This window comes from Hippoglossus stenolepis, chromosome 11, assembly GCF_022539355.2.
Source record: "Hippoglossus stenolepis isolate QCI-W04-F060 chromosome 11, HSTE1.2, whole genome shotgun sequence".
Classification (NCBI taxonomy): domain Eukaryota; kingdom Metazoa; phylum Chordata; class Actinopteri; order Pleuronectiformes; family Pleuronectidae; genus Hippoglossus; species Hippoglossus stenolepis.
In genome coordinates, this window is record NC_061493.1 from 2553320 (window position 1) to 2574793 (window position 21474).

At 40.5% G+C, this 21474-nt stretch overlaps 1 protein-coding gene across 3 annotated transcripts in view; it reads left to right on the forward strand.

The window, feature by feature from the left end:
- LOC118118417 (cadherin-12) overlaps nucleotides 1-21474 on the forward strand; it is an 81469-nt gene that overhangs the window by 47147 nt on the left and 12848 nt on the right. For all 3 annotated transcript variants that reach the window (XM_035171626.2, XM_035171625.2, XM_035171627.2), the window contains 6 exons: nucleotides 4653-4772; nucleotides 6015-6182; nucleotides 6296-6483; nucleotides 15818-16071; nucleotides 19082-19218; nucleotides 21286-21407. In XM_035171626.2, coding sequence (XP_035027517.1) covers nucleotides 4653-4772; nucleotides 6015-6182; nucleotides 6296-6483; nucleotides 15818-16071; nucleotides 19082-19218; nucleotides 21286-21407 — 989 coding nt within the window. The remainder of the gene's footprint in view (nucleotides 1-4652; nucleotides 4773-6014; nucleotides 6183-6295; nucleotides 6484-15817; nucleotides 16072-19081; nucleotides 19219-21285; nucleotides 21408-21474) is intronic.

Consider the following 21474-nt stretch of genomic DNA (forward strand, 5'->3'; position numbering starts at 1 on the left):
ATAGGTAACACTAGAATCCATCAGGCAGATTGCTTTAATGGTTGACTTGGCAGGATATGAGAGAATAATGACCTGAACAGCACATGAAGAGGTCATCAATCAATCAATCAAATTTTATTTGTAAAGCCCATATTCACAAATCACAATTTGTCTCATAGGGCTTAACAAGATGCGACATCCTCTTGAGTCTGTGAGTAGTCATATTGTTTATCAAGCAGTCTTGTTAATAATAATAATAATAATAGTCCACGATCAGCTGTCACCACAATCAGATGCCACCATAATCCACAATCCATCCTCATGATCCACTGCCGCCATCAGGATCCACCATCAGCTGCCACATCAATCGTGATCCACCACCATCCACGATCAGCTGCCAACACGATCATGATCCTTCACCACTATCAACGATCGGATTCCAAGAGGCTCCACGATCCGCCAGTACGATCACGATCTCTGAATCGCATTCCACCATCTTGATCCAGGATGTGGACGCAGCTGCGGTTGTGGATCTGCAAACTGTGTAACAAGCAGAGAGCATGCTTTGTGCAACTACCTATACAGCATTTTGATCATGCTCCCACACTGACTTCGGAACAGATTTCATTACCAACAATAGGCCTGACCACACCCCATTTTAAGACCAATATACTCATGGGCATTTACTTTAATAGAACTAGTGATGAGGACTGGGCTTACAGGTCGACAGGCAGACAGGCAGATAGGTAGGTAACGACAACATGAAGCAAAATACCGGCAGCAGGCAAGGTTATAAGAATGACAGTGCACAGTAGCGTTGACTGCCTCCACCAAGGCCCAACAGTCCCCAATTTAAATTTACGATTTTGTTATTTGGATCTGCACTGAATTACAGACACTCTTAAATATCAGATTCTTAAACCTACCTGATATTTGTCATCAAGATCTGTGAATTATTCACTGAGAAACTAACGGAAATGTTACAAAAGGCCGCCGTCCTTCCACCGAGTTTCTTGGTAATCCTTTTGTTGTTTTGGCATAAGTAATAGAAAGAGAGACATACAAACAAACAGACAAAAACTAAACTACTTGGAGAAGGTAATTGTCTGGTTACTAACTGGGAATAATAGGAATTGGTATAAATACAGGGGAGGAAACGAAGGGAAATAAAAATATGGATGTGTAGGGGAGGTCAAGTGGTTGGGAATAGGAAACAGTTGAACAGGTCGATCTAGGAACAGGAACTATGTATGGAGACATCTGGTGGACTGGTGGAATATGACAGGAAATAGAGGCAGAATGGGCTGAGACATCAATCAGTAGAGGTGGGAAAATAAACAATGAAAATCGAACTATCTTTTTAAGATTCTACCTGTAACCAACTCTCCTTGTTTCATTTAAAAGTAAGTTAAAATCATTTTTCGTGTGTATGGTTTGATGCACTGCGCTAAATTAAAAATTCGGAAATCTGAAATCCATATAAAGAATACATATGTGTTATTAACTAGGCTTTTTAATTCAGCTTTCCTGTTAAGTTTCACTTTGCAATGTGCCCGGACATATTAAGTTGTAGTTGTGGCACACACACAAACACACACACACACACACACACACACACACACACACACTAAGCCAGACTTAGTGGCCCATCTGTCTGCTAAATACCATTACTGAGAGGTAATTTAACAGTCAAGGTCTTTATGCTTTAAGCTGTTAATGCTTCAGCTGAGGACCAAAGTGCTCTGAGAGAAGCTTGACCCCAGTGTGTCTCTGTTACACTGAAATACAGCAACAAACGGTGTAGCGGATTAGCTATGGGAGCAAACAGCACAATCACCCATATAATAAAACATAATCCTGTCTATGAGAAGTCCACTGCTAAGAAAGAGTTGTTTTCTCAATTCAAAGAACATGGTTGAATTTTCTGTGAAGTCTACGACTTGTCATAGAGTTCCTGATATACCGTTTACATTTGCCTCATACTGCACATGCTTTAGGCTTAACTATAAAAGCATTATACACTATAAAATATGATAAAACAATATATTAAAATGGAAAAAAAGAGAGTAAAACAAATCATCTAAGATGCCTTGTTCTGGCATAGCCTGTTCAAGTGGTGCCTGTTTATTTTCCCTCCGAGATCAGATATGTACACCATATTAATCATTTCTCTCCAATGCTGGAGGTAGGGTTGGTCATTTGTTTCGACAACACGTTCTATCTTATTTGTTGAAGTCCTCTTCACATCCCAATTGCATCAATAAATAAAGTTGTGTAACAAAAAGAAAAAAAGGTTTTGGTCATTCAGTCTGATCGAAATGAGTGGTAAGGCGTACCCATCTGTCACTAACAGACATGGCTGCCTCCGTGCCCCCTGCCCGTGCTCTCACTGTGAATGCCTGGAGTCCTCAGCCGGAAAGACATAAACCCCTGAAGCACAGACAATGGCCAGAAGTCAGCGAGCGAGTAAAGGAATAGCTGACTTTTACCAGTTGTCAGGCTGTGCACCTTCATGTGTTTTGGGGGCGTAGCTTGTCGAGAGGGCCGATGGGAGGGGGTGGGATTTCTAGGTTTAATTGTTTTTGTCAGTGTAGCCTCGAAATTGTTCGAGGATTACCAACCCTAGCTTTAATGCTTGCTTGCGTTGGGGTATGTCTTAACTTATTTTTGGTATGGTGCGTACTTCAAATTGTTTTGTAAAATATTTTCGTTAAGAATACAGAGCATAAACAGGGTAAGGGTAAGACCTCCCATTTAAGAGAAAAATACATTCATCATTTATTTTATTTAGCAATTTGCAGAATTAATTTGCCAAAATTGTGCAGTGGAGGTGTTAATGTTCGCTCCAAAATATCTGCATTCCCTGCTGGTCCATTGAAACATACTCATTGATCTTCCTGGATCAGTTAAATAGCCATATAATTTAAATAAAAAGAAATATCCATCAATACCAAAGACAATAGAATAAAAAAGAATCAAGAATAAATCCCCATGTAGCTTACTGAAAGGCAAAGATGTGTTGGTTGTATTGTCCCTGGCTATAGAGTTCATAGAGTTCTTTGTCTGCTGTAAAGGCCTGTGCACTTTTTATTGAGAGACAATAAGAAACAGGATTTTAAATTGCTGTTGTTAAGAAGTGGCTGAGAATAGGCATTATTTACAGTCAATTACATGTTTACAGTTGTTGTCCATTCGTCCTGTGTCCTTATTTTAATCCTGATCGCACAGTATAATGTAATGTTTACAATGTTCAACATTTGTTAGTTTTAGTACTGAACATAAAGTACAGCTGATGGGAATATCATCAGTTTCTGCTGGTATCGCATCATATACTTAAGTTGGCTATCCATCCAGTAGTTGCTGAGATAGAGAGAAATATAGAGAAAGGTTAACCAAGATACATCATTACAAACCATGTGAGAATGTTCGCTCTGCTCGACAATTTAACATGGAGCTATTACTACACAGGCTGCTACAGTTGGTGTATTCTCCAGAATACAAATCACACCCCGCTGCAGGAGCCGTTTAGCTTATACTTCTAGTGGACACCTGTACTTTGGGTCAGGTAAAGTTTGGATCATGTCCCAACAACAAACAACGCACTGCGGTTTGTTTGAGACTGCCTCCTCTACAGGTGTGGTTAATTTGGTCCACAACAGAGTCCAATGACTGTATTCTGTTCACATATGCTGAATGCATCACACTAATAGCTGGTGCACACTTGAGGATAATCGGGCAGATTTTAGACCTGATTCGCCCCTTCTGACTATCGGGGACATTCCAGATTAGTGGCCAGTCGGAGCCGATTATATAATCCTGAAGTGTGAGGGTTTTAAAAAATACTCTTAATGCAACAGATTGTGTTGGAGCCAGCCCCAATCTTGATGTCAAAATATCAAATATGTTTGATATTTATGATAATTGGCTACAACGGACTACTAACCAAACTCGCAATTGTCAATGAAAGCGAGCTGACCAGGAAGCGCCACCAACCGGATGTTGCATACTTGTTTAGCTTCTAATAACAACCACAATACATTTACAACTCACCTCCAGCTCGCCTATTCAGCTTTCTTTACAATAACACCATTCATTTTCCCCCCTTTTTTAAAATCTTGATGCAAACAGAACACATGCAAGTGCAGCGAGCTGATGATTTTGATCCTCCACCATGTTTGTTTTTCTTCTGAAGCCACGTTTGATCACGTGAGTTTCTTTGTGATCTCATGTCTCTGCAATGAGCACTGTGAAAAAATGTCCCACAAACAGCAAGTGTGTGGTCGTACGTTCTGGCCGAATCGTCTCGTGTGTGTGTTCTGATAATGATATTAAAACACCATCTGATTTAACTGAACTCACATATGCAGATGTGAAAATCCATTGGCAAAATTATGGTTAGGTTCAGGATTTCGATAATGTTAGTGGAACTTCATCATCGTGGTCATAATAATGAACATGCAGTGAATGTTGCGGAACAGTCATGGATGACAGAAACAACATGATGATTGATCTCTTGCATCTGTCTATGCAACAGTCCACCACAAACCCTACACGACACAGATTTTGTTGCTCTTTATGCTATGTCACCTAACCTACTCCTTTGCCCCAATTGTTTTGTAATAAGCTGGTTGCACAGACGATAAATGGGAACATTTGTGTGTGTGTTTGTTAAGGAACCTATGTGACACAGGTGACTGCCACAGATGCAGACGACCCCACATATGGCAACAGCGCACGCATCGTCTACAGCATCCTTCACGGACAGCCCTACTTCTCTGTGGACCCTAAGACAGGTGAGGAGAGCAGCATCACGTCACCCGTTTCACAACTTTTCCATTAAAACTTCCACAATAAACCAAAAGTTACTCACACAGTTGTATAACAGATCTGTGACTTCTCCATGAACCTACCGCTCAGACCCCCAGCTGTGCTCCCTCCTAACAAAAGCGTGAAATTCAACCGGTCAGGACACAGTGAGTGGTTCTGAGGGTGAGCTCCTCTCTGGTCCATGCTGCTGGTTGCTAAAAGAGGGATTGAAAGGGACATAAAGATTTTCAGTCCTTTAACAGACATCTCAGCGGAGCAGTAATTGCTCTGAACAGGGAGTGTCATGTTTGATTTTCCCCCTGAGGAGCAGCATGCCTCTCTATCGAGTCTCTTCATATACGCAGGCTGCATCAACCCCAGAGTATTCAAACAAAGGTGGTTTTACTGGGAAAAGTTTCAAACTTGGAAAATTATCTACAGAGACATCAGCAACTGGGACCAGTTTCCCTTTACAGTTGGGACCTTTACAAGCCATAAATCTTGTCCACTTTAATGTTTGTGTCGCATCATTACAATAATAAAAACTTTTTATGTATCAAGCTTCATTTAGATGTGACCTGTGTATTTAAGTAAATGGATGGAAACTACAATAACCATAATGCCATGTTGACCCAATCTGAGTAGAGCAGAGGGTGGCCCAAACATTAGTTTTCAAGAATAAACTTAAAAACTGTAGATGCGTAGGACACCAACATATATACTGTTGGGTAACCCAAAGACACAGCTCAGATTGTGGATCTACAACTCACCAAAAGAAATCCAGTGGTTATGAACATCATTGTGCACAAGGTAACATTAAAATACCTTGAGAACATACTTTCTTGAACGTCCTCCGACAGACTGCTGCTAATACTGATAAGAAGGCAGCATTCACTGGATTGCCATAGTGCCACAATGATTGAAAACACAGTTTATACAGACATTGAGGTTTAACACATTTAAATGCAAATATTCTCACACTACTGCTAAACAGATTACTACCAAATACTGTCCACAGCACCACTGAGGTTCACTGACTGATGAGTTGGTAATGCCTTGGAATAATTATTCTGTCACGTGTGTGTTTCTAGTGTCAACACTTTAGAAGTTTGGGCTTTTTCAATTTCAACTGCATCACTAGAGTCACCCTCATATAAGTAGTTTACATTTCAGATAAATATCTTATTAAACCACTTCTCTACGGCCCTCTGCTACTCCACCTCCTCTAGGAGTTATCAGGACAGCACTGGCCAACATGGACCGTGAGGTGAAAGCGGAGTACCAGGTTCTTCTCCAGGCCAAAGACATGGGAGGTCAGCTGGGGGGGCTGGCGTCCACCACCACCATCAACATCACCCTCAGCGATGTCAACGACAACCCGCCCCGCTTTGCTAAGAGTAAGATCGTCTCAGCAGTGACGTTTGATTGGCTGGATTGTTAGGAATGGTCTGTGGTTTCATTGATTTCTTTGTCTGTTGAAATGGATGAATAATGTCTCTCATGTGCTCAGGTATATTCCACCTACGGGTGCCAGAGACTGCGCCAGTTGGCTCAGCGGTGGGTCGGATTCGGGCCCATGATTTGGATGCTGGCAGCAATGCAGAGGTGGATTATACCATTGTTCCAGGAGATGAAGGCAACATGTTTGAAATGATCTCTAATGGCCAAAGTCAAGAGGGAGTCGTAGTCTTGAAAAGGGTACCTACACTTACAACAACCCACACACTCATGACAGCTGACATACATTACCTATTGTCCATAAAATTAAAAGCTGATTTGCCTATAATGCACAAGGATATAGTTGGCACTGACAAAACTGGGTGTGCATAAAATCCTGCCAACGGTCTATAATGTACATGTCAGTTAAGAGACATGTACATTTCTAACCCTTTAATTAATTAATTGATCTGGGTGTTTTCAACACTTTGCTGTTTTCATATTTTTTTACCCATTTCCACAACTGTGGGTGTATGTGTGCACTTTGCTTTATATTCTTTAACCCCACCCATCTGTTGTTTTATATATTATGCCAGCAGATGTTTCACAACAAAAGCCCTGTCAGTCAAGACAGCTTTTAATTTGAAATGGTTATAGGTGGTGAGTTTGTATTAACAGTGTAATGTGTGACGTTTAACAGAGCTCAAGCCTAAAGTATGACTAATTAAACAGAAAAATTGAAATCTTTTGAAAATTTGATATAAATATATATATATATATGTATGTATGTGTGTGTGTGTGTGTGTGTGTGTGTGTGTGTGTGTGTGTGTATTTTTTGAATTTGTGTACTAAATAAGTATGGCTTGTCTCACCTAACAACTCGGAGATGGTATTGAATCCAGCAAACTGCATCAAAAAATCAAATTGTCTATAGCTGGACTAAAACTAAAATGTACAGAGAGAGTTTCAGTCAGACAAAAGTAGATGTCTCAAGGACCAAATTTTTACATAGACACACAGACACACATATACACACACAGGTAAAATAGCTGATAATAAGCATAAAGTACATACAGTTTTATGACTCTATCACCCCCATGCAAAGGCAAATTTCACAATCATCAGCATTTCACCGGTGATGTGCTGTCAGCGATCTAAGCGTGGAAGGAATGTGCTGATCTGGCTGTGATCCCAATCAATCTGCCTCTTAACCTTCCACTGAACCAGCTTATTAGGCTAGATAATGCCTTTTACACACTGGCATGCTAACACACTCTGCTGCACACAAAACACCCTTCACTTTGCAGTGTCAGCCACGCGGTTCCCCTGCTGATGGGAGATCAGAGAGGAAAGGAAGAATGGAAGGTAACGGGAAGAAGACGGAGTAAAGAAGAGGAGGCGAGATGACAGAGATAAAAACTATGAGGGGGTGGTGTTGTTTTAGGATCGCTTTAGGTACAATGTTCAACAGTTTACTTTTTACTTAAAACGTTAATTAGAAAACATGACACTTGCTCTTGCTGGACCACAGCATTCAGTTTCAGATTTAACTCTTCATGAAGGTTTTGGCATGAAGCCAGATAAAGAGGAGAAGCTCTTCTAAAAAGGACTCAAAAAATGTCAATCCGTTCAATGCTGCATCGAGAGACATACCACCTCATGTCACACTCCCATAAACATCCGCATGCAGAGAAAAGACACTCAGGAGCACACAGCACCCGTGTCATATCACATCAAAAGTTTAACATCACAGGGCTTATTTCAGACTGTCGTCTAAATTTCAACAGTCATGACAGCCTCTTACTGAGCACAAAACTTTCCCAGCTATGACTCTTATTTTAGAAATAAGAAAGGCCATAAATCAGTGGCTTTCAGTGCTAACATTTTGTTACAGCTCCATTTTTTCATGCAGTTGTCGTGCATTCAAAGAAGCTGAGTCACCTGTATGAAACAGTTCCTGAATTTAAAAGCAGAGATTTGAATTGCACACTTAGAGTAGAACAAGGTCTGAAGTATACGTTTACTTCATGTCACGTATCACAGACGAGGATAAATGGCACCAGAGGATCATCTTAATCAGTTATTGTTTTAATGCTGGCCCTGGTTTAGATCACGTTCCAGAGGTTATCCAATCCCTCACTTTCAATAGGATCAGAAGCACAAGAGGAGAATGAACTTCTTATTTTGAAATTTCTTTTTAAAGGAGATAATCAGGTTAATAATTTTAATTTTGGTTATTACTTGAAAAGAGGCTCTATTGCTCAGAAAACCCATCACTTTCCACATTCTGTCTATTGCAGCAGATCCTCTTTTCAGCCTCTGTCTGAAATGCTGGGTTTTTGCTCCTGTCCCTTTAAGGCCCCCTCCTAATAAAGCCCAGTCTTCTCTAATTGGCCAGCTGGCCCACTGTATTGTTCTACACCATTCCAGTGCTTGTAGGACATGTCGGTCTCCGCTCTCGCTTCACATGGCTTTGTTAGTGGCGTGCCAGACTAGGCAGCCAGGTGTGCGACTGCTGACGAGGCTTAAGGAGCAGTGTTTTCTGTGGAAGAGAGGAGCACTCTTTACCAAAGGATTTTTTTAATTTGCAAACCTTATACACAAAGAAAACATATAAAACACTAGAGGAAAGAAGACTGGTAGAAAAAACACAATATTTTATAAATAAAAATTTGATTGATTGATGGCTTGCTATTGATTTCATACTGTTAAGGTGGTAGACAGCTGGTGGCAGTTAAAGTTAAAGTTCAGTTCTTCAGTAAGCAAAACTATGGGTGCAGGTTTTTAAATATCTTTCAAACAAAAGCTCTGCAAATGTTTTATGAAGAAAGAAAGATACAGACAAGAACACTCTACAGGTGTGGTGAATTAAAGTGCCGTAGTGATATAAGACATATTTAGCAAAAAAACACAATTGCACTGAAAAATGCAAAGACAACACATATGCTGCAAATACTATAAATCAATACAATCAAACAGGCTTGCTGCGAGTAGCACGGATGACAAAGTCTTCCCGGGGGACACAACAGGGTGATGAACCCTAGCTACTGGTTTACTTGCGCTCAGTCCTCAAGTTTAGTTGGAATGATTTTTTTAAATACCCTACATAGTGAACTCATTGTGTCCCACAGTCCATCGAGAAAAGTAGTGTACTACCGATGGTCACTAACCGAGCAATATATACCATCATGCATTGTGCTTGCGGTGTTGACAGGACAAAAAATGGTAGCTTGGCATGGAGTGATCAGTGGGAGTTTGGACGTCAGGAGAAAAAGTCAGAGTAGAGCCATTTCTCTAGGTGGTTCAGGCTTCTCATCAGGATGCCTCTCTAGCACCTTCCATTGGTTTACTGGGCATGCCTAATCATTAGGAGAACCAAGGGGTAGACCCAGAACTTACTGGAGGGACTACATATCCCATCTGATCTGGGAATGCCTCTGGGTCTTGACTTTCCCTAATACCACTTCCACTTTTTCAAAACTCTTCATACAACTCTTCATAGATTTTGCTTTTAAAACACGAATCTGAGCATATCAGTTAACTGACTCATGCTGCCATAAAGCATGTGCTATCCACCATAGGTTTGTCTCTGAATGCACAATGAACAAAATACACAACTCGGAGAATTACAAAATACATATTTGTCTCTCTCCTCTACTTACATCCACAATTTATTCAAGCCAAGCTGCTTATGAAACATAAGCCCCATCACAATAAGAGTCATGACTGACTTTGGTAATTATACAGAAAACAATGTTTTACTGTTTTGAAAAAACTACGTTAACGATCGTAATGCATAATTTAAAACAATGTATGATAAAGCAACAAATCATCAAAGCAACAGTATTCTCCTGTGGGTTTTACTTTATCTTGCAATTTGTTCCCATATCTTTAGAAAAGAAATATAAAATACAATCAATTACTCAGAAATACATTACAATCAAGAAAGATACAAAATAGCGGTCTTTTCCCTATATACAGTAGTTTGCACATGTCAATCCTGTTCTCTGCATATGACAATACGTCTTCATGCACATCACACTGAATGTTATCTCCTGCCACACACAGAGAAAAAATGTCTTCAACGTCAACCCAATCTATAATTTCCTTCTATACATGTACATTTCAATGAAGTATGACTCATGTAAGAAAAAAATGGAATAAACTAAAATAATCTCTTTCTAGCTGTAGGTGTGATGTGCTATTACCTGAGAACACAGTTTGGCATTTAGGGATTTTATAAGTAAGTCAGAGGACCGGTCTACACCTGGTATTACCATGCCTCTCAACTGATGCGAGCGCAAGTTCTTCAGCTCACGGTTGTGCATTAGAATGTGTCTCCACATCTGCCTCCAGTGATCTCACTGCAAATGGATGGCATCAGTTCAGACCTGGAAGTAGCGTGCGCCTTGAAGTACATTAGCTCTCATTTGCCAATATGCGTCATGAATGTGTCTCCTGTTACCCACTTGTGATCGTAAAACCAAATTGTGTTTTTAGGGTTAAGATTGGATAGAATCTCGAAAACCACATCGGTTGTTAAGAGGCAGGTAATAAACAGAGCAAATTCACTCCCTCTATTTGTTGTTGAGATGTTTCTGTTAAAGAACGGCCATATCCATGCACCATGCAGAGGGCACATTGTTAAGCCGCTGAAAAGAGAGCTTCAGACAATTCGGAGAAAATTGAGACCAGGTCCCACAGGTTGCAGACACACTGATATAATTATTGTGATGGGGAAAGTAGCATATTACAGCTTTATCATACCCTAATCTCTCCTCTCTCCACTCTGTGTTCCTTTCTACTGTCTGTGGCACGACGCCAATCACTTTAATCCTCCCAGGCTCCCTTGCTGCCAATCAGCCCACTTCTTTTCCCCCTCACTTAACCCTACAAGTCTGTGTGTCAGCCCGATGAAACACAGTGAACTTTATTGATCCAGGAGAGGTTTTAACTCTCCCTTCCTTTTTGTAATCATCTTGCTGGTGGACACTAGACAAATTCAGGTCAGTTAGGAGACACTTAATTCCTCTGTAGCTCGGCTATTTGAGAATTTCATTGACGTGAGAACTTGTTTTGCCCTCCTCTCGCTCACCTCTCCTCCTTTTGATGCAGGTCTCGTCCCTGTTATGCGGAGGTGTTGCACTGTAGGTCAGGTGACAGGGACCGAACACAATCACTTATACATCAGGTTCATTTCTTAAGTGATGCTGATTCAGCAGTTGCTGCACTTTGTTCACAGTTTCTGAATCACTATTGGCCAAGTCCTCACTTCTTACTAATCAGTGAAAGTGGAAAAGCGCTCTGCATTTTGGCAAACTCTGGCTTGTTGCTCTGCAAATTCACATTCTCTATTTTAGTTGGGAATTGCTGTAGTTTATTGTACCCCAAAAAGCAGACGTCAGACAGGGTAGGTAGGTGCACAAAGAATATTTAATAAGGAACGAACGAAGGCACAAAGAAACTCAGGATATCCAAAAGTCATGCAGCAAAACAGAGGAGAAACTCAGGAACATGGACAGGAAACAATAGACGTGCTGACAAAGAAGACTGTGCAGCACAGAGACTAAATACACAAGAGAGGCAGGGATAACTGGGCACAGGTGAACCACATCAGAGCAGGACAGACGATCCAAAAAATGTATGTATGTTGTGTAAGATAATTGTTGATCCGTGGCCTCTGTTGAACCATCAGAATCAGAAACAAAGGACATGATGTTAGAAACACACATCGTCAATTATGTACCATTGTGTCATCAGGTGTTTCTGCCTTTCAACAATATTCATTCTCCACAAAGGCAGCCTGCTACATCAGTCGTCAGCTTGTGTGCCGTGTCCAATTCTCCCTGAAATCCACCATTTTTAACCATCAGTAATATGATTTTAAATTGATTTTGTAGTTGCAGTTATTGTTCATGGTTTCATGACTTCAGCAGGTCACAGATACAGAGATCATCTACTACAAAAAAACTAGATTTGGGAAATTGTATTGTCCTTCATTCTGTCAATGTTGTCGAGGACAGGTTATTTATCAGAAATTAGTGTGAGCACAGAAAGCCAAGTCAAATTTGTCGTGTGACTTATCATGTGACTACATCACGTATGTACAAAATTACAATAATACAGTGTTTGACAAGTCACTTAACAGTGTTAAGTCACTTCAGCTTTTAAAGTGGAAGAAAAGAACATTAGAAAATCTTACTCTGAGACATGAAAGCCACATAAATATATCTATATAAAGAAATGGTCCTCTGGACAACTCTTTGTTATTGCTTAACTAAATTAGCAGTCTGCTAACCTGTTCCAAACTAGCTCAATACTGAATTCAAGCTCAAAATAAGTTCTCAAACGCAACAGATCCCCAAAAAACAAATAAATAAGAAGAATCTAAATATCTCAGGATGAAAAAGCAGTGCCATACTCAATCATTTTTGTGGATGTGCTGTAAACAGAATAACATGATCTCCACAGCAGAATTGATACATTACTTCATGCTTCTGCCTGCTGCAACCGGCTGCTCCACCCCTCACCTGAATTCTGCGGAGGATTTGTTGCTGTTCTGAACGTGTCTGAGCAGAGGACCTGCGTTGTGCATGTGTGAAAAGTAAACTGTGGAGAAAGTCCGGACCCAAATCTTCGTCTGAAAACGGCTCATGTTAGTATGTGCTGTGTGTTAGCTCACAAACCACCTGCAAGTTTGAGCCTTTTTTTTAATGTCATTACATTTATAAACAAGGAAAACACAACATAAAGCGATGAAATGAATTTGTTACATTTGTTACACTCGATGTTGAGTGGTTCAACGCCAACAGCTTGAAAACACTTTTCAGGCTGTTTGAATATGTGAAGGTATAAATGCCATTATATATCGACTTTCTTTTGAATTATTTTCTCTTTTGTTGTGTTCACAAAGATGCTCAGGGTTTCCACACACATGTACTCGCTAGGAGGCACATCCACACATGTATGTCATCTCAACACTATCTATCAAGGGAGGGATATTCGTGGGAAACAACAGTATATTTGTTTCCCACAAGGTCAGCGGGAGTGCATGGATAAAAGCAAAGGAGTTAAATGTGTGTTTGTGTGGGTTGGAGATTATGTTCACATGTTTGGATCTCTGAGTGTGTTGAAAGACGCTTTTCTCTCAGCTTTGAAGCACCTCCTCTGCAGCATTTGTTGCATTGCTGGTCTTCAAGTCTCCTCTTCCACTTAAAGAATCGTAGAGTTCTGGAAGAGCCAAAACACCCAAGTGGTTTTATTTTCATACGGTAGACAGCAAGAGTTGAGCGATGGAATGTGAATTGGCTTCAGCATCCTGAGACAAACTGAGTTTGATATGAATATGAATTTGTCTTGGTACAGTTTGCGGCTACATTTCCATATCAAAGTGTCTGTCTCCTGCATCGCTCTCCTGTGCGTTCACAAACAGATAGGTGTGGGGGAAGAATGGAAATCGACCCCTCTGTGTCCAAATCAATCAGTTAGTGGTGCATTTATCGGAGTGATTGGACATCGGTACCCAAGCATGCTGCTCTTTGAAGTCCCTACTATGAGGACTTAATGTATAAAGATGCAGTCATGGTTGCTATGCAACAATATGGCAGGGCATCACGGCATCATTCTCGAAATGAAAGGGAATATATTGAGCTCTGTGTGTGTGTGTGTGTGTGTGTGTGTGTGTGTGTGTGTTTGTGTGTTTGTGTGTGTGTGTGTTTGTGTGTGTCTTTACATTGTCACTCACTATATGGTGTTTTCTCAATAGAATTCTCTAGGGGGTAAGTGCAGACAGATGTTGATACATTTCTAGTACTTTAATGTAACACTGATAGATAATCTTGGAAAAATACATGAAAATAGCTTTTACAGCTCATGTGCTAGTCTTTCATGAATGTAAAAGTATTACTTATCAATGTAATATATCACCAAGTCTCTCAAATGTGGTCCCAATACAGACTTCAATGGTCTGTTTCTGAAATCCTGCTGCTTATGCAGAGGAGATGTCTGGGTAGTACCCTCCTCACCAGACACTCAAGAAGGTTAACTAGCAGCTCGTGTTAGCAGCTTAAGTGTTGGGTTAGTGAAACTAGTTTATTTAATAGTAGCAGCCAGGTGGCCACATTAAATGTACAGCCTGTACATTTCTAAGTGCGTTGACACAAACATGACTATGAACCTATAACTGTCTCTCTTTGTCATGTCTAATGGAGTTTCTTCTTCTTCTTCTTCTTCTTCTGCTTCTTCTTCTGCAGCTCTGACAGCTCTTGACAGGCTGCAATTTACGTTGTTCTAACTCAATCTATGTGGGCTACAGCTGCTGCAGACATCATTTTGATTTGCCTTGTGACTGTTTTGTAGTTCACTTTAAAGTCGGTAAAAGTGTACAATTGAAAATCGGAACAGCACTAGAACACAGTATATGGTAGACTGTATCTAGAACCAATGAAGAAGATGAACACAGCCTCTGTGTGTGGATGTGAAGACGAGTGTGACAGAGGTCAGTCACGGTTACGGCTGCTGACTGAGTGCTCAACAGTGAGGTCGGCCCACATCGGGTGTCTCAAGTGTTTCTGAACTATTCTTTTTTTCCACAGAGGTGTCAGTCCATAGCAGTGCAGGGCCTGTAACGGGAGCTAGATGCAATTAGCTAGTAGATGCAAATCAATAGGAGAGTGAAGGTAAATACTGTGAACCTGGATTAGATAGCAACTCATCTGTTGGACTGCAGGTAAAGTGGTGGCAAGGTGCCTGCTAAATGTTACGAGAGGTGTGTCATTATTATTTCATTACATATGGAAGCACACTGCGTTCACAAAAAGAAAAAAAGGAGATATTATCTTTTAATTGTGTGAAGATAATGAGAAGCTTATCGTGTAATTGTACCGTGAAAGGTTTAGTCTTCCTTAGCATCAGCTGTGATAGTGAATCTCACCTCAAAGAACACATCTTGAAGATCACCATCTAAATTAACTTGTTATGCTCATACCTAATTTATTTGGATGTGGGTAATTGTGCAGTGAGCAGCTCAAAGAAAGACTTTTTTTTCTTCACAGTATTTTGTTTTCATCAGTGATTTTTAGATTGAAAAAGACATGTTAGCATTCAGTCAAAACACTGCTTGAGACAAGTTCCTGTACGTGCCACCTCATTGGAAACTATGGAAACAGCTGGTGTTTAAGTTTATTTGCACTTTTGACAGCAACAGATATTCTCACTGTTCACTGCTAGATTCTTACTATGGACTTTCAAATATCTTCTTTTGTATTCTTTTGCAGTGAGCTGAGATGTTTGCTGTTTCAAAATACAGACGTATTCTGTCTGTAGGAAATTGATTGAAAAACTCTGTAAATGTTGATTTATTAACTTGTTAAAAGTTTGGGAATAAATTATTGGCAGAATAACCTTGATTAGGAAGATAAAAACCAAAACAATTTTTAGAAGTTATTCTTGAAAACAAGGGTTGTTTTTATTTTTGTGGACAATATGTAACAAAGTAAGGCAAAAATGTATAATTTAACTAGTCTGAGCTATATTACAATAATAATACTTGATCTCTCCCTGTCCACCCATTTCTTTTCTTCTTGTGTTTCTGCAGACCCTCGACTATGAAACCAAAAAATCATACATTTTCAAGGTCGAGGCATCCAACGCACAACTGGACCCCCGTTTTCTCCACCTAGGGCCCTTCAAGGACTCTGCGACGGTGAAGGTGACCGTCCTGGACATGGAGGAGCCTCCTGTCTTCACCAAGCCGTATTACTCCATGGATGTGTATGAGGACACTCCTCCAGGAACCATCATTGGCTCAGTAACCGCCCACGACCTGGATGCCAGCAGCAGCGCTGTCAGGTAGTAAACTCCTCATTATTTTGTGGGAATAATATTAACAGCACCCTGCACTGCATGGCAACACAAAGATAGTTTGATGCTGATTTGGTGTTAATATTTAACAGTGTTTATCCACAGCCTGATACAATAATCTTTGTGACTGTACTGATCAAGGATGCCAGCGTTTAACGTCCGGACAATTTTGGAGGGTTGTCGATCCTTCCACGAATGTTATTGTTCTACTAAGTCAATAGTTTCGATTTCACAAGTATGAATTTAACATGAGCTGCTGTAAGGCATCTTTAAAAATGGATAACTGTGACCAATAATTTAACAGCACACATGTGTAGTTAGTTTGAGAGCTCTAGTGTATTTGGCTAGATGTGATCCTGTGATTGAGATGATAATCACCCTGCTGTTAGAGCACAGAGTCTAAATCGAGGACAGTTAAAGGGATCATGTGGCGATATTGGTTTTGTCAACAGACGGACAGTGAGAGACGGTCTTCTGTGTTTGCTCAGGATGCGTTCAGGGACAGAAAATAATTTATAATATGTATTATTTAAGTAACTCAGAATTATGGAGATTTCTATTATTTAGATTCTGATTTGTTTCAAGTAAAAAAAAACGTTTTCAAGGTACAACTGGGATTCAGGAACTGAGCTGAGGAAAGGACCTGGATCAGGAGATTCCAAAAGTAAAGTTAAAAGAACTCTTCATATTATGGTGTTCTCACTCATTACTCAATTTGAAATAGATCGTACTGGATTCCCTCCAAGTTAGAGAGAAAGAGAGAGAGAAATTTTGATATGTGTTGGAGATGTAGCAGGAAGGTGGGAACTGTAGTCCATATGTTATGTGGAATAGTCAAAAATCTCATGGTATGTTTCTTTGGACTTGTACCATGGTGCATTTTAGCTCTGTCAGCAGGATGCAGGATAACTGTGTGCTTCTGGAAATTTGCCTCCTAGTCCCCCTTTAAAGAATGAAAAGAGTTGTTAGGTAAAATGAGTGGGTTATTTATAGAGTAGCTGGGAGGGAGGATATGTTTGATGAAGCATGGGCTCTGTTCTTTGCTCAGTGGCTCGATTTAAAGGGTTGATGCTGCTCACCTGAGCATATTGTGTAATTGTACCAGGTACTTGATGTATGTGCTAATTAGACTTCCTATGGTGTTGGGTTTTTGTGTTTTGCATTGATTGTCTGGCCAGTTTTGAAGTTTATCGAAGTTTAACAGTATATATTTTTTTCTTTTTTCTAAAGAAAAATACTGGACAGATCCCTAAAGAAGACATATGTCACTCTTGTAATTGTCAAGTCAAGTCCAGTTTATTTATAAAGCAAACTTAAAACAACCAGAGTTGACCAAAGTGCTGTGCAATAAATAAAAACAAAGCGAAATAAGGACAGTCAAAAGCCTCATGAAGGTCCTCAGTGCAACACGTACATTTATGGAGGCCATTTAAAACTTTATAAACAAATAAAATAATCTTACACTGAATTCTGTTCGGCTGCGTAGACCGCGTCGGCTGAACTGAAAAGAAACGGTCCCGTCTTCTTATTGCATCACCAGCTTGTCCTGCCCTTACAGCCGTCGCCCACCAACAGATCTATCTACAAAAAACGTATTACGTTGATTAATAACGTCTTAAAGATTTGTTTTTTAAACTTGTGTACCATTAACTGTTTAATTTTGTACATTTAAAAATAAATGTATCTGACACGCTCATCTCGCTTGCTGCCGCCATTACGTCTTTGAAAAACAGTTCCTTACAGAAGCGCAATGAATCATGGGATATGTTGGGCCGGGTAGGATCCACTTGGTGGTCGGGGCTGAAAGGATGCATTCGTCATTTGGAGGAGCCTCCAATTTGATAAAGTCTAGTCGCTCCACTTCAATAATCCATTTTCATTGAGATTAAAGCATTAAAAACAATTCATTGAAAGACAGGAAGGGTTTAAGTTCTGAAATATTCCTTTGTTGAAAGTAACAACCTTTGGCGACAGTGTTGCTATATTTGTTGAGAGTCACCACAGGGTCAAAGAGGATGACAAGATCTTAATGTGAGGTGTGCGGGGGGCCTTATTAATTCTCTTTTTTTCCAGATGGGAAGAGAGGGACCAATCACTGCATAATTGAATAGCTCATTCACAAATTACAGTTTGTCTCATAGGGCTTAACAAGGTCCGACATCCTCTGACCTCAATCCTCAGCAAGAGTGAGGACAAATTACCCCCCCCCCCCCAAGAAACTCTTTCAGCCAGCAAAGGAGGGAATGGCCTGAGGGACATTTCTTAGAACGTTTGTGCTCTTGTGTTGGTACTCAAGTGACACTTCTGTGGTGTCATTGTTAGGAACTTGATAAACATGAGCTCTGGCTTTAAAATGAATACAGTTGTTCTTGTGTTAATGCAAGTAGTTTATAGTTACAAGTGTCTCTAACATATCCATCATCTAACTGCTTCATACAGAGGTGCTACAACTTCGCAGTTTATTTAGGGCGCAACCTGATAACTGAAACATCAGGATGCATGCCACATGGGTTTCGCGAGTAGTGGACCTGGGGTTGAGGTGGTAGGGTGGTCGAATCTCAGTCTTCCCCATCTGCAGGCCGAAGTGTCCTTGAACCGCGAATTGCCCCTCATAGAAAAAGTACTGCAAATGGATACAATGTATGAATGTGTGTGTTAATGGGTGGATGTAAAACTGTACAGTAAAACACTTTGAGTGGTCATCAAGACTAGAAGAGATCGATATAAATACAGACCATTTACCATTTGCCCGTGGTTTCAACTCCCGGCCGGCCCCACAAACTGCTCGTCATTGCTCAGGTCTCTAACCCTGTTTCCTGTCTCTCTTTCAATGCCTCTGTCAAAACAGCAAAAACATTTCTGTTTTTTAATGGGTTCTCCTGTGACAAAAGTTTTCTCTGCTACATGAGAGCTTGTCTGCGGCTCCTTTGACAGCGGTGCACCCAGCTCACCACTTTAACCTGTTCCCCTCTCATGTGGACTGCTCTCATCTCTGCAGGTACTCACTGGAATGGGACACAGAGTCTGACAGCTGCTTTGACATTGACACTGTTGAGGGAACTATTTCCACGAATGAATACCTGGACAGAGAGACAGCAGTACAGCACAAGATCAATGTGGTGGCAACCAAAGTCAGTAAGTATTAAAAAACACAAAGGTCCTGCATCCAGAGCAAGCATGCAGTTTTTAGATTTTAATAGTATTTTCAGTCTGTTTTTTTTCTTGACAGTAGCCGTGGAATGTCTTAAATACCTCTTTTCATTGGTGGCCAGTGTGATTTTGATTCTTAAAATCAACCCCCCCCCCCGTTTTCTACACATTTGGTTTGAGTGCAGCTGCATCGACTGTGGTGGATACTAAATTTAGTCAAATCGAGCAAGCAGCTTAACTCATCCTGACTCCATATGCACCGTCACCATATGATTCCCTCTTGTAAGCTCCTTGAGGAGGCAATGGGCTGCCGAGTCACAGATCTGCCAACCCAGCCTCCTCATTAGAGTGAGCAACAATACAAATCCCCTGAATCCGTCACAGCCGACGGAACAACAAGATTGTGCAAGTTAAATGACAGGATGATCCAAAATGACTGGACAAGATTATCTGACAGGTGTTTGGAGATGAGGGTGAAACACACACACACACACACACACACACACACACACACACACACACACACACACACACACAGAGAGAGAGAGAGAGAGAGAGAGAGAGAGAGAGAGAGAGAGAGAGAGAGAGAGAGAGAGAGAGAGAGAAAAAGCACCATGTAAGTATTTGTTTAGTGTCTGACTCCATCTAGTGGCCAACACTGCAACAGGATTTGGGTTTGGATGAATAATATTACTAGTAAGTGCTAGTTTCTCTACAGTTTGTATCTTATTGTGACTGTATAAGCTATTGAAAATATGTCAGACATATCCAGCATCTCTCTGATTAGATTAGTGTTTGATACAAACAATAAACAGTAAGTTGTGTTTGATATTTATGTTTCAGTGATATTTGTATCTGAGAGTGAGGAACACAGCCTGTTTTAATGCAGAGATCTGCTCACATTGACAGATGGATGTTAAAGAGTCACATAAAAAAACGATGTTTTTTTTGTTAATCAAGTCTTTTGGTATTGCAGTTTTAACAATAAAGTTCCAAAAAGGAATTTGCCAAAACCCACCACCTGAATGAACTCAACTGTCAGTTTCAACATTCCCCTTGGGGCACGTGTGGCTCAGGAAGTAGAGCGGGTTTGGTGGTCGGTGGTTTGATCCCAGGCTCCTCCAGCAGAAAGCTGTTATGTCAGTGAGTGAGAAAAAGCATTGTGTTTAGACACACTGTTTGAATGCTCATGCAAAAGTGCTTCGACTAATAGAAAAGCACAGTATAAATGCAGTCTATTTGACATGAAAGATTTAAATGTAACATAGCACATTTTTTTGTGTTCTTTATGAATCAAGATTAGGCATCTCAAAATCATGTCCAATATAAAAGAAGTTAGATTGACATTTTTTTTTATCAAAGGACGAAATTAATCAAGGGATAAAATTCTCTTTTATTTAACTTTCCACAAGTGTTCTGATGATTACAAGGATTATTCAAACCAGTTTGCCTTTAATTAATTATCAGTTACTTCCATCAATGACTTTCTTTGTGCTATGAGCCAAATGAATGAACGAATTTCGAATAAAAAGTGAGTATAAAGTTCTGTGTGCTAAACTTTATACAGGGATGCTCTGACTTCATGTTCAGATGCAGCAGCAGCTCTCAGCTGTTATTTAGTTTCAGTAGGATCAGGCCGATTCACTCTGAGTCAATGCCTCTGTGCACATTCGACCCAGAGCTGCTTGTGTGACGGCTGAGGCCAGGGACACAGGGAAAAGGACCTAAGCCCAGACACACAGCGGGATGCAGAAGTAGAGGAGTTACTTCACTCAAGGAACAAAAACTAACATACATGTTGTCAAGTTAAAGAAAAGTGAAGTTTAGGTAAAAAACACACCCACATAGTCCTTATGAAGAAGATTTACTCATTTTGCACCCATTAAAAGTTATAAGTAAGTATTAATAATTGATACCTGTGGATGTTTCCTTACTTCAGCCTGAATGTTGCTTCTTTAGGAATAAGTGTTTTACGTTACACTTCTGTCAGTGTGGCCGATGACTGTGTGTGTGTGTCACTACAGTCATATATGATTTCTCTCCACCTCACAGACAACCCACTGCTGTCCACCAAAGTGTCGGTGACAGTCAACATCCTGGATGTGAACGAGTTCCCTCCCGAGCTGGCTGTTCCTTCAGAGTCCTTTGTGTGTGAGAACTCCCGAATCGGACAGGTGAGCTGAACTGTGCTGCCTCTGTCGGTCTGTCTCATGTCATAGCGTACGAAACACTTTCAGCTGC